This window comes from Protopterus annectens, chromosome 5.part1 (assembly GCF_019279795.1).
Source record: "Protopterus annectens isolate FY-2018-M chromosome 5.part1, PAN1.0, whole genome shotgun sequence".
Taxonomy (NCBI): domain Eukaryota; kingdom Metazoa; phylum Chordata; order Ceratodontiformes; family Protopteridae; genus Protopterus; species Protopterus annectens.
In genome coordinates, this window is record NC_056736.1 from 422,514,465 (window position 1) to 422,529,017 (window position 14,553).

General features: G+C 39.7%; 2 protein-coding genes across 2 annotated transcripts in view; both read left to right on the plus strand.

Moving 5' to 3' along the window:
• LOC122803461 overlaps window positions 1-5,602 on the plus strand; it is a 1,126,946-nt gene extending 1,121,344 nt beyond the window's left edge. The window contains exon 8 of the mRNA XM_044073079.1: window positions 4,360-5,602. Within this exon, the coding sequence (XP_043929014.1) occupies window positions 4,360-5,040 (681 nt within the window). The 3' untranslated portion in view covers window positions 5,041-5,602. The remainder of the gene's footprint in view (window positions 1-4,359) is intronic.
• The window catches only part of LOC122803462 (interleukin-10 receptor subunit beta-like), a 1,132,032-nt gene that overhangs the window by 763,000 nt on the left and 354,479 nt on the right, over window positions 1-14,553 (plus strand). The gene's annotated exons all lie outside the window — the stretch shown is intronic.

Sequence of the window (14,553 nt, forward strand, 5' to 3'; positions counted from 1 at the left end):
CACTAAGAAGTTATCAGAAGCCTCCTCTTCTGTCCATCCTCCGAACAAGGAGTCCCGGACTATGGACAGATATGAAAAGCGTATGTTTTCTTCAGTGGACTTTACAGTGCAGTCGCTGAATTACCTGACCCACTTCACAAGACTTCAGAGAGATCTCCTGAAAGCTTGGAGATGCTCTTCAGGGTACTGTAGATTCAGGGATTACTGATAAGGTTTCCTCTCAGCCCTCAACTCAGTGGTTGACTCCTCCATGTGACTGATCTCATATGCTGCCGATAGAGCGAGTAGGGCTGCAGGTACAGGAATATCCTTAAGGAGGCATTCCTGGATGCAGCTATGCAATGTTGCTGAACCCTTCAAGTCTTCCTTCACTAATGCCCCTTTTGATGGCTCGTCTCTTTTCGGGCCTAAAGTGAGAGAGACCTTGACCAGGTGTGAACAAGGAGGGTAAACCTTGTCTGCCATAGGAGTCTGTTTTTCTGTTCCACTAGACTTTATCCCAACGGTCAGAGAGGTGGAAAAATATGGTTCCGCAAGTCCCCAAAAGGTTTTTCTGACACGCGTGGTGACATTTCTCCCAGGGAGAGCGGGGGAAAAGAAAGACACCGACCTTGTGGTAGAGGGGGTCCACAGAATCTCTGGTAGGCCCTTCCAGTGTTCCTGAAAGAAGGCCCACCTGTCCGTCTCTGGAGGCAGTCACGGGACGCTTGTTACTGTACCGAAACATCTGGCTAGAAATCACTCAAGACAAATGGGTACAAACAATAACATACGGAAGCCATTATATACTCTTTTTCCACCACCCCTCCCATAAATCAGTACTTTACAGATATTCCACCCACTGAAATACACTGAGCAACATCAGAAATACACAAGTTGCTGGGAAAAAAGTCATCCACGAGGTCCCCACAGACCAGATTGGCTCCAGAACTTACTCAAGGTTCTTTTTAGTTCCGAAAAAGACAGGGGACTGTGGAGACCCATTTTGGATCTCAGCAGATTGAACAGGTCTGTTAAAAAAATCAGAGTTCTGGATGGTGTCACTGCAGTCTATACTCCCCTTTCTGGGAAAAGATGATTGGATGTGCCCTATAGATCTCCAGGATGTGTACTACCACATAAAAATGGACAGGTGATGCAGGAGACACTTACGGTTTTGGCTGGGAGCGAGTCATTATCAGTTTCAAGCCCTGCTCTTTGGTCTCCCTACAGCCCCCAGTGTGTTCACCAAATGCATGGCAGTGGTTACGGCTCACTTGAGATGTCTAGGATTCCGTGTGTTTCTATACCTAGATGACTGGCTCCTAACTGCCAACACCAAGCATCTATTTCTGCAAGCGAGGGACGAAACTATACTTCTTTGCTCAAGTCTAGGCATTATGATAAATTCAAAAAATCTGCCTTGTTGCCCTCACAACGTATTACCTTTCTAGGCGCAGAGCTGGATTCAAAAGAGGTGGTGGCAAAATTCACACTGGAAAGAATTCAGTCCCTACATTGTCAAATCAAGGGCTTGATATCGAGACGAAAGGTTCCGGCCAGACACGTGTTACAGGTTCTGGGGACCTTGGCAGTGGCGATTCTTCTAGTACCTCTAGCACGTCTGTACATGAGAGTCCTCCAATGGTTACTGTTTACCCAATGGTCCATGCAAGATCTACCACTATCACACCAGATAATGGATACATGCAAGAAGGGTCTTCGGTGATGGCTTCAAACGAACCAGTCATTCTTGGGCTGCCTGTTTGTATTCCCACAAACGACGGCTGTACTAATCACGGACGCTTCCCAGATCGGGTAGGGGGGGCATTGTCTGGGAAAGGCTTTCCAAGGTTTATGGCAAGAGCACGAGAACCACGTGTCCTAGAGATGAGAGCAGTGCTGTATGTATTGTGAGCATTTCAGGACTCTCTCCCAATAGGAACAATTGCGATTCAAACAGACAACATGTCAGTAGTGTGGTACATAAACACTGGGGAACCAAATTGTACCCCCTCTGTCGAGAGGCACAACGGGTATAGCGATGGGCTGTCTCTTCTCAATGTTTTCTGATAGCAATGCATGTCCCAGGGAAATCCAACGTGATAGAGGACAAACTAAGCAGAGCAATTTTTTTGCCTCACGAGTGGTCACTGAAACAAGACGTTGCAGAAGAGGTCTTCCTAAAATGGGGCCAACCTTGCTGTGACCTCTTCGCCACGTCCATGAATGCCAATTGCAGCAGCTACTTTGCCCTCATTCCCCCTCTGGGGAAGTCACCAAGGGATGCACTCATACACGACTGGCCTCCGGGACTTTATGCCTTCCCACCCTTTCCCTTGATACCCAAAGTACTTCAGAAAGCCATCACGTTGGGAAGTACCATGATACTCATTGCACCTTACTGGCCTCATCAAATTTGGTTCCCCATTCTCTGCGCCCATATTCTGGAGGAACTGTGGATTCTGGACCCAGTTCCAGACCTTCTGACCCCACTCATCAGGAGCATTCCACCCATCAAGCCAGATCCTAAAATTGACAGCTTGGCTGCTCCAATTCCACACATAGCCAGATGTTATGATTTTTCCCCTGCTGTCAAACATATCTTGATTTCCTCACATAAACCGTCTACCAGGAAACTGTATTCCAGTAAATGGAAAAGATTTTCATATTGGACAGCCAAACAGAATATAGATCCCTTCACAGCTCCTATCGTGGCTATTCTTGAATTTCTTTCTAGTCTTTTTGAAGAAGGTGCAGCAGCTGTTTCCATCAGGGTTCAACTTGCAGCCATGTCTAATTTTCACACAGGGGAGATGGGGATGTCTGTCATGTCCCACAAGCTATGCAAAGCCTTTTTGAAAGGTACCTTTCTACTGAGGCCTCCAATCCGAGAACCTCCAGCTCCTTGGGACTTGATTTTTTTTCTAACTACCTTGATCCTACCACCCTTTGAACCTGCATCATCTTGTGATATAAAATTTCTGTCATGGAAAACCCTTTTCTTGGTAGCCATTAACCTCCTCCAGATGGATCTCAGAACTCCAAGCTCTCTCTGTACACCCTCCTTATATGGTGTTCCATAAAGACAGAGTATCCTTAAGATCAAATCCCTCCTTTTTATCAAAGATCTGTTCAGAAAATAACTTGAATCAATCTATTGAATTGCCAGTGTTTTTTCCCAACTATAGCAACAACGCAGAATATAGTTTACATCAGTTAGATGTTCATAGACAATTACATTTTTATTTGAACAGGACAAAAAACTTCAGGAAATCAGATCATATTTTTGTTTCCTTTTCTGACACACAAAAGGGGTTGGCTGTTTCCAAAGTAACTCTGTCAAAATGGCTTACAGATTGTATTTCCTTTTCATACAGTAACAATAGCAGGCAGTTACCGGGAAAATAAGAGGTCACTCCACGAGAGCTGTTACAACGTCCTCTGCCTTTCAAGCCAAACTTCCTATGGATTCCATTTGCGCAGCTGCCACATGGGCTAGACCTCATACCTTTATTACTCATTGCAAAATGGACATGGCCTCGCAGAACAGGTCTTCCTTTGGGTTCAGTGTTTTGAAGAGTCTATTCTCTGGAGCCACCCTGGGATATGAAGGTGCTAGGGACGGTGTCCCAACCAGCAAGAATTAAAGCGAGATAGGACAACATAACATTTAAAAGTTATGAACTCACCATAATGTTCCATGTTTGTTGTTCATGTCGCCTTTGTTTTGCTTCCCACCCTCCTCCGCTCCTGGAGGATCGGGCGGATGTGTGTATACATATATATGTACATATGTTACATATGTTATAGATGCTGAATTTGGAGTCTCTGAGTTCTTCTCTGCTTCGTCTTGTTTCTCTGGTGTTATTTATATATATATGTATATATACTTGTTAGAAACAAGGTAAAATAGGTTTTCGCATGTAAACAAGATCTGGGTATTCTTCCCATTGCATCATGGGAGAGGGGATAGCCTCAAGCCAGTGAAAGCCGTCGAGCTTTTGTAGTAGGCCGAGTCGGAACCGATGCTCGGTTCTGAACCCAACCAGCAAGAATAAAGGCGAGATGGACAACAAACCTGGAATGTTATGGTGAGTACATAACTTCTAATTTACTTGAATGCCCACTGATGTTGCTAGATAGCAGCTACAAGTACCCATGTTTACTTTTCAAGATTTTAAGGCACCTTGTCCCAAGCTGGTATCATAGTGCTGTACAAAGCATAAACTTGAGGCATATTTGAAATACGCACCATTTAGTAGCTAGAATGAGAGAGAGAGAATCTGTGACTGGTAAATGTTTGTATTTTATTAATGCAAAGTAAAATTAAATGGGTTATTACTAAAATAATTTCATCAGCCTTACATTTTTTCTTAGGTTATAGATGTCGATTTGGAGAAAGACTCGCTGTGTTATATGTCATACAGTTATTCTGTAGACGGCATTTCTCTTCTGATTGCACAACAAGAAGATGGAATGGATAAAGAAACACCGAGTATTGATTGCCAAAGTGTTGCAGACATTGAAGGTGATGGCTATGAACAGCGTGCTGTCCTTTCATCTGTCAGCCATCCAAGAAATACTTACAAGAATATGTGTCATACGTCATCAGAAAGTGGTATAAGTAGCCTACCCATAAACAAAAGTGATGATGTTACTAGTGAAGTACCGTTGTCTGTAACTGAAAATGTGAAAAAGGACATTGCAGAAGCAGAACAAGAAGAAACATCTGATATGCTAGATGTTCACACAGGCTGTGAAATGAACACCTGTTTAGACAATGGTATTGTTTTAGTAGAGGACAGTGGCAGTTCAGGAATTGATCTAAGCTCTGTGATGTTAGCAGACAGTAGTTTTTCCTGCAAAGAGTCTTTACCTGAAGTAGATGATGTTGATGAGAACTGTGACATTTTAAGCAGTGAACTTGAGAGATCAGTTGGAGCAGTCGTGGAACACCTCTTCAAATCATCTCATAAACAGTATCAAGATTTCCACAGCCTTATTGTTGAAGATTCTAATTCTGATGAGGATGCTGGTAATGGATATATGCACAGGTGAAACCCTTCCCAAAAAACATGGATGATTTCTTCATTCGTTACCAAGCCCTCAACAAGGTGTAATTTAAGACTTGTGAGGTGCAGAGCCTAAAACAATGGCCAGTACAAGAAGATGATTACAGAAAAGCTGTGTTTTTGCATCATAAAATGCAGATTGCATCTGGGGAGGGGGGGATAATCTCATCTTTCAGCAGTTTTATCCACAGGAATCTGATTTTGAAACCGATATGTGATGGCACAAAGCTAATTAACTTTTTCTAATTTTGTTTTATGTGTGCACACCACTCAGAGAATGTGCATTGTGGCCTGGTGTCAGGATGCCCCATGCATTCACAAATCCTGATATTCTGTCTTTTACAACTTCCAGGTGGTGCTGTTTTCTTGGGAGTTTTTTATCATTATCAGTGAAAGCATAGCCGTCCTTTTCTTTTAAAGTAGACTGCCAGTTATGTACATTTGTTCTTCCTGAAAGAAGTTTATCTGTAGTAGTCAAGTGGTACCCTGTAAGATACGATGTCAGCATTGTCGTCGTAATATGTTTGGAAGTAAATTGCTAAAAGCCAGAGTGTGGTATATGCATCTTAACACTCTTTTTGTCTGTCAAAAAAACGTACAGTAGCTTTAGCATTGTAGTGGAAATGGAGAAAAACCTTGATTTGAATGCTGGTGTCTTAATAGCAGTGCACGATAAAAAGCTTGTTAAAAATAGGGTAAAGTATTTTCAAATACTGTTCTTTTATTTCTAAGGAGCCAAATGCATGGGTGATCCACTCATTCCATTACAAGGGCTTCTAGCAGTTTTCCTGAGGTGTTAAGGTAACGAGTTGGCCGTCTCAAAAGTGTGCACATATTTGTTGCAGTATTGGAAGTACATATGTGACCGTTAATCTTACTACCACCTCGAACTATTACTTTTTCTGTGTTAAAAGGGTTTATTTTCTCCCCGAGTGTACATTTACAGTATCAAACATTGCCTTATATGACCTCCTCACTTCTTTCTTTTTAATTTTCGCGTGACATTTTTAAGGTGGGTTTCCCAATGTATGCTTAGTACCAGAAGTGATTCTTGGAACTGCAAAAATTTAAGTGCGATTTCATCCGTGATCCATTTTTTGCACATGTGGTTGGGGTGTCACTTTCAGTCACAATCATCTAAAGTCAGTGTTCACACAACTGAGTGACTAGCGCTGCCGAGGTTGTTTCTCCATACTACACCTACACTCACACAGTCACACCTACAGTCAGTGTACTGGGAAGTAAATGCTAACATCAAAATCGCTGCATCTTTGAAGGAATTCCTCTTTTTCAAGTGTAGAGATCTCAGTTAGTAAATGTAAATAGTGGGGGTATGGTGTTGCAGGGGGCCTGCCCTCCAGCAAAAACCTCAACAGCAGCTTTCAAGATCAGTATAACTAGTTTTAAAACATGCTTAGTTTTTGTGACTTGCAACATCTAGTGATAAACTTCCCATTAAAGAGCATTTTGAATGATGTTCACTATTCTTCAGATATGGACTGTCAGACTAGGCAAAAGTGCATTTTACAGGTACAGCGTGGAAGTGCTGGTTAGTTAAGTAGCATGCGCACATTCCTGCAGTATGTATGTGGAGACAGCTGTATGTGAAGTTTAGGTTCAAGATATGTTTTTGAAGATGCAGACAGTGATAACAGTCAACAACACTCTCTTAGTTTGTCAAATAATGATGGGATAAATGTGGTGTAAGGCATGGAAGATGGAGACACTAAATATTTATCCCAGTCTTTATGGATGAAGAAAGTGGGAATGTTCATCATATTGATCACTGCTGCAGTAGCTTTAGATCTTTGGATTATATCCTGCCACATGTATAGCAGATAGCTTCCAAAGTGGCAGGACTCCTTCCACATGCCCTGTCAGTCAGCTTGAGCTAAGCCGAGTTAAAGACAACTTTGGGTGCAAAGCCCTTCAGAGCTTTACTGCTGCCAAAACCAGTATGCTGTTACTAGGCTTTCAAGGATTGCTGTTTGGCTTGTGCTGTTCCTTTGCTGGGCAGATAAGTTCCCTTTGGGGGGGGGATCTTCAGTTTCTTTGTGTGTTGCTGTTTTATTACTTTCCTATTCAGAAAAGTTATTTTAATGTCCTATCAGGGAGCAAGGGATTGTCACTGTTCTCGGCCCTGAGAGAGGGAACAGGCAAGGTTTCCCTGTGTCAGAATATTGTGCCCATCCCTGGGGAAGCTGCTGCTGCTGCCATTAGTAACATGGTTGGCCTCATGTTTCAGGATTTAATTCAGGCTATTGATTCCTTCTTGTAAAGCGGTTTCTAGTAAAAGAAACAGGAATATCTCGTTTCTTGTAGAGATTCAAAATTCTGAATCTGAACAAAAAGATGCAAAAACATTTTTTCCCCTTAGATTTCTGATTCGGATTCAGCGGAAAGCTCAGTTTCTGATTCTCCTTGTAAAGATTTCTTTTTCTCTGAGACTGTTGGTGGAAGGTTCATAAGTTCTTAGGCGTATTCTAGCCTAACGATCAATAGGGCCCTTGCAAGCCGAGCCTTGCAACCCAAATGTGACCCACAAATTTGATTTATGTAGGGGTGTCAGAGACAGAGGAGACAGACTAGGAGTGACTTTCAGTTACCCATCCATTGGTCCAAGTTGCATTTAAATAGGGATAGGGAGGAACTCTGCTTCATGTGGATGGAGAACCTGTTAATTCTCTATGAATCACATGCCTTCTCCAACATGCCCTATATATGTCAAAAGCAAAATTTAGTTTTTTTTATTCTGATAGTTCTGATGCCGTTTGTTTTGCAGTTGTGCAAAAGGTTCATCAAAACTGGGTCCAGGCATGCCTTGTATAGTAAAAATATCACCTCTCAGAAGTCTGTATGATACCAAATAAAGAGACAGGGCTTTGAGGTGATCAGCATAGGACATTTTCTTTACTCCCTGTATCTTTTTGTAGGGAACCTTTGTGGACATTCCAGTTGCTGTATGTGTTTGGTCAGGTACATACCAAAGGGGCATTATACTGAATGGCTCTGATGTGGGCCAAGTACAGTGGTATGATGACCCCCCCAGGACCTAGATGCCACGCCCTTGCTTAAAAGTTGAACAGCATAGAAGGATTTTCTTATAACTTGGACCAGGTTACTGTCTATCTGGGTTCCTAGATCCCTGAGTAGTGAATCAGCTTTTAAAGGTGTTTTATTGTTGTTGTAATAGAATGCATTTTTGGTAATGAGTTTTAACCCATGGCTTTGGCACTAAACATTTGTCTGTATTAGAACTTACTGAAGGGTGTTCTCATCTTGGAGGGAATACAAGGACTCCTCCTTATTTGCAATCATTTGGTTAGCCAGAGGCCTTTGACAAGTAGATGCCAGAGAGGAGTTGGCCCAGCACAGAGCCCTGGGGCACTCCACTGGTGATGACTGGTCTCCTTGTAGAGGTGTCTTCACTGATTTTAACCTCCTGGGTCATATCAGTGAGCCAGCCAGCTGTCCAGCATGTCATAAAGGGGTTTATACTTCCATAATTTTGTTGACTGTATTTTTTTTTTTTTTTTTTTTTTACAGTTGTATCTAGTGGTTGTGAGTGCTAAGGTGCTGACAGATAGATCACACAGTACCTTACTTGGTCAGGCTTGATGACAGACTTAATTTAGATTCTACAGTCAGAAAGAGATGTCTTTTCACATAAGTTTTAACATTTTAAGCTATTTAAAATTATATTGACTTTTATTTGTTTTGAAGAGTTAGACCAGGGTTTTTTTAACTTGTGTTACTAAAAAGTTAAACAAAGTTATTAGTTTTATTAGTAACTTTGATTATATTAAAATATAGAACAATATCAATTTACATCAAAAGTGCCATCACCATTCTGTAAAGTAACTCACTGTTGTCAGAAAAAGATTCGATACTGCTGACTAGAAACAAATATTTGCATTCATTACATAACCGTTACTTTTGGCTAGACAGGAAAGCAGTTAATTTAGATTTGTAAATGGATACAAGAATGAAGTTTCAAATTCTAGGTTCAAATATGAGAAATAAATGAGTTGTAATGGTATGAGATATCCATGGAGAGTTTAGAATGAGATGTTGCAGGGGAGCTATGCAGAGTCAAAAGAATATTTTGAGATGAAGCACATTTCCTTGTGATGGAGAATTATGTCTATTTAGAAGCTTAAAGGTAAGAGTAGCAGTGCGACCTGGAGAGAGACAGAGAGAGAGGATAAGAGAGAAAGGGGGAAAGAGAGAGAGAGAGGATAAGAGAGAGAGAGAGAGAGAGAGAGAGAGAGAGAGAGAGAGACACACACACACACACACACACACACACACACACACACACACACACACACACACACACATACACGAGCACACGCGCACACACACACACTCTGGCAAACAGGAAAGTTTTCAAAGGATTAACAACTGTGCTCCTTGACAGAATAGTTACACACCTGAATCTTTTTGTTTAGTGCCACTTTCAGAACTTTTTATTTTGCAAAAGAGCAAGGTTGTAAGAAGAAAGCCATATTAGTAAGTAGGAGTGAGTATGACCGCATGAAGTAAGAGTTTTCCCTCTGGACACTTAGTCCCCTCACTCAAGGTGAGTGTCCCTGGTGGACATATTTAAGACTACTAGAGAACGGCACCAAAAATGTCACATACATGTTGCATAACTGTGCAACATCTGTCTTTGTATACCTTAATGGGTTTCTGAATACTGCTGTTAATGTGTAATTAAATAAGATGTAAGACTTATTTATTTGTTTGTTTATTGCTGTTTTATGACTGTTTAGGTAAGCTGGACTACTGACCATTTTCAGTTATGACCTGGGCTCGTACAGCAGTATATAATCAGTGTACTACAATACACAGCTACAAATGCAACAGTTCAGAACATGTTATGCAGCTGGTTTATATGCAGATGTACAGTAATATTAGTAAAAAAGAGCAGTAAATACCAGGCCTAATCAATAATAATTTGTAATGTCTTACATGAAGATTAGTAGAAGGCATGCTCTTAGACTTTTATACAAACTTATTGTGGCATGCTGTTATGTATGGAAATGTTTGTGATCCATAGACGTTATTGACAATTATGACTTATTCTTCTTACATAAATTCAACATTGTATATAATTTTCTGCAAAATACTCTGCCCACTCACACAAATAGCTCTGCCATTATGCTGTCATTTTAAAATCAGTTTGATTCTTAGGTGAGGAAAAAACACAGATACCAGGGTACGTTCACTGATCAGCTTGATTTAACACAGATACAAGGGTATGCTCATTGATTAGCTTAATTTAGCAGAGATACCACAGTATGCTCACTGATCATCTTGATTTAACACGCATAGCAGGGTATGCTCACTGATCAGCTTGATTTAACACAGATACCAGGGTATGCTCACTGATCAGCTTGATTTAACACAGATACCAGGGTATGCTCACTGATCAGCTGGATTTAACACAGATACCAGGGTACGCTCACTGATCAGCTTGATTTAACAAAGATACCAGGGTATGCTCATTGATCATCTTGATTTAACACAGATACCAGGGTACGCTCACTGATCAGCTGGATTTAACACAGATACCTGGGTACGCTCACTGATCAGCTTGATTTAACAAAGATACCAGAGTATGCTCACTGATCAGCTTGATTTAACACAGATACCAGGGTATGCCCACTGATCAGCTTGATTTAACTCAGATATCAGTGGTGGTAGTGCTGCGGTAGCGTTGTCGCCTCACAGAAAGATGTTGTACTGTTCGATTCTCAGCTAAAGCGTCTTCTGTGTGGAGACATGCGTGAATGGGTGTACCTTCGTTGAAGGTTGTGCGTCAGAGCTGGCAACTCGGTATGTAAAAATCTACTGCCAATCATTAGCGGACCGGAGTTCCGCTGTGGCAACCCCTAACCGGGAAACGCCGAAAGATACAACATCAGGGTATGCTCACTGATCAGCTTGATTTAACACAGATACCAGGGTATGCTCACTGATCAGCTTGATTTAACTCAGATATCAGTGTATGCTTACTGATCAGCTTGATTTAACACAGATACCAGGATATGCTCACTGATCAGCTTGATTTAACTCAGATACCAGGGTATGCTCACTGATCAGCTTGATTTAACTCAGATACCAGGGTATGCTCACTGATCAGCTTGATTTAACTCAGATACCAGGGTATGCTCACTGATCAGCTTGATTTAACACAGGTACCAGGGTATGCTCACTGATCAGCTTGATTTAACACATATACCAGGTTATGCTCACTGATCAGTGTGATTTAACACAGATACCAGGGTATGCTCACTGACCATCTTGATTAAATGATTATCTTATTCCCAAAAATTATTTTAATGGTTTTGAGGAAAGAAAAGTCAGTAGTTCTGATGTCTAAAAGACTTAAGGCAACACATTTAATTACATCAATATCAAAAGTGCTTAGCATACTGTACTGCAGTATTATAAACAATGACAGAAGTATTGTTTATTTTATCTGAGTTCCTACCTATTTTGAATATTAATATACCAGTGAAATAGATTTTGTTACTTGGACCTTAAAATTTGCACACTTTAAGTCAACATCCTTTCCAGTTAGTGTTATAAAATTACTTGGTAGGTTTCAAAACATTGCGTTATTCACAAGACGTGCTACAAATTATGCTTATGTAATACTCGAGACATTTTAGTCAGGTATCCTTCATTTACAGTTATCATAGGTGCGTAAAGAGGACAGTATTATCTTTCACCAAAAAATGCCATCATTATCCCGTAAAGATGCCCTTTCTTGTCAGAAACAAACAATAAGGATAACCCTGACCTGCATTAATTAGGTAATGTTGACATTCATTAGAATGAACATTTATATTCAAGCTATAGACAGGAAAGCAGTTTATATTTGCAAATGGAGACAGAAATGTTATTCCAAATTCTGGGTTAAAATAAAATAAACTACTTGCACTGGTCTGAGATATCCATAGAGGATCCAGGATGAGGCTGTTGCAGGGAGGGTTATGCAAAGGTCTAGTGAATATTTTGAGATGAAGTATATTTCTTAGAGATGCACAATTATGTCTGCTTAGAAGCTTAAAGCTAAGAAGTCAAAATCAAAGAAGTCAAAGAAAACTTTATTGTCATTCAGAACTACACAGCAGTGTAGCTGAACGAAATTACAATGCTTCATTCTCGATGCAGGAAACAGACAGAGAAAAATTAATAAAATATCACAGAATGTTAATAAGTAGCAATTTGTAAGTGAAGTAGGAAGCAGTTATCCACACCCATCCCAGAACAGGAGACAAGGAAGACAAGGAACAATATGAAGGTAATATTGTCAAAGTAAAATTGAAACAATAGCAGCATATCTATGATTAGAATGAATTATTGCACAGTTTGTATATTGCACTTACAGTCCTTCAGTGTTTAGGTGAGCTATCTTAGTATTGCACTTAGTTATTGCACATCCATAAAATAGGCCCCTTGATAGGCTAGTTATGTAACAGATGTCATGGTTCATTTTTCCCAAGAGTTCAACAGTCTAATGGAGAGCGGAAAGAAACTGTTTTTAGTCTAGTGGTCTTATAGTGCAGGCTTCTGTATCTCCTGCTTGAGGACAGTCAAGTGTACAGACCACTGGCAGGATGCGTTGGATTGCTGGAAATATTTTTGGCCCTGTCAATGCACCAGCATTTGTGTAGATCCTGCAGAGGTGTAAGGGAGGTGCTTCCGATCCTGATTATTACAGCTCAGGACACTTTCAATGGTGCCCCTATAAAAGGTTTGAAGTATGGAGCTTGGTAATTTTCCCTTCCTAAGTTTCCTTATAAATTGCAAGCATTGCTGAGCTTTTCTGACTGTGCTGGTTACATGGACTGATCAGGATAAGTGCTCCGTGATATGAACACCCAAGAACTTTGTATTCTTGACCCTTTCCACTGTCATCCCTTTCATAACTAGAGGTTTGTGTGGTACTTGAGAGCTTCTGAAATCAGCAAACAACTCCTTTGTCTTGCTGACATTCAGTGCTAGATTGTTGCTGTCACACCAGACCAGTAGTTGATCAGTCTCGTTCATGTAGGCCTCCTCTTCTACATCTTTGACCAGGCCTATAACAGTGGTGTTATCCATGAATTTGATGATTCTATTCATCTCGTGTGGCCATGCAATCATGTGTCAGCAGAGTGAAAAGTAGAGGGCTTAAGACACACCCCTGTGGTACTCCTGTGTTCAGGATGATACTTCCAGAGCTGTTGTCTCCCACACAAACCTTTTAAGGCCTTTCAGTAAAGAAGCTCAGAATCCAATTGCATAAATGAGAGTCTATGCCCAGTTGAAGTAGCTTCGATATCAGATTCTGAGGGACGACAGTGTTGAAGGCAGAACTGAAATCGATGAATAGCAGTCTTACATAGTAGTTTTTGCCTTCTAAGTGTTAGCAGTGTGACCTGGAGAGACCTCCCCGGGTCTCCACTGAAAAAGTGCTTCAGCCCAACTGCACCAACTCAGTCAACAAATGTCAAATAATAAATAAATAAATAAATAAATAATAATAATACGTTACAGCAGTAAATACTAGGTATATTAAAATAGTAATGTGCAGTGTTTGACATGAGGAATAGTAAGGGGCATTATCTTATGCACTTATACAAAGTTATGGTAGAATGCTTTTATATAGGGAAATGTTTGTAATCCTCATCAGTGTTGACATTTATGACTTATTCTTTATATATAAATTCAGTGTTTTTATATATATATATATATATATATATATGTACATACGTACATGTGTGTGTGTGTGTCTGTGTGTGTATTTGTGTATAATATATATATATATATATATATATATATATATATATATATATAGATATATATAATTTTATATATATGTATATATATATATATATATATATATATATATATATATATATATATATATAGGTTCATAGGTTTATATATATATATATATATATATATATATATATATATATATATATATATATATATATGGATTCACTTCATAACACTGAAACATTTCATAATACTGAAGACCAAAATACTGAAAGCTCAAAATACTGAATACTCAAAATACTGAAACTCAAAATACTGAAAACACATGTGCGTAAACTCAGCTTAACAACATAAATCATAACAATTTCTACCAAATATAAGCACCCTAATTATATATCTACTCCAAGATTGCACTTAACTGCACCATGTGCAATCTTGGAGTTGATATATTTAATTAGCAGGGTGCAGGGCTTGCATATATTTGATAGAAATTGTTATGATTTATGTTGTTTAAGTTGAGTTTACGATAATATGTATTTTCAGTATTTTGAGTTTCAGTATTTAGTATTCAGTATTTTGAGCTTGTATTTTGGTTTCAGTGTTTTGAGTTTCAGTATTTTGATATTTCAATGTTATGAAGTGAATCCATATATATATATATATATATATATATATATATATATATATATATATATATATATATATATAGGTTCATAGGTTC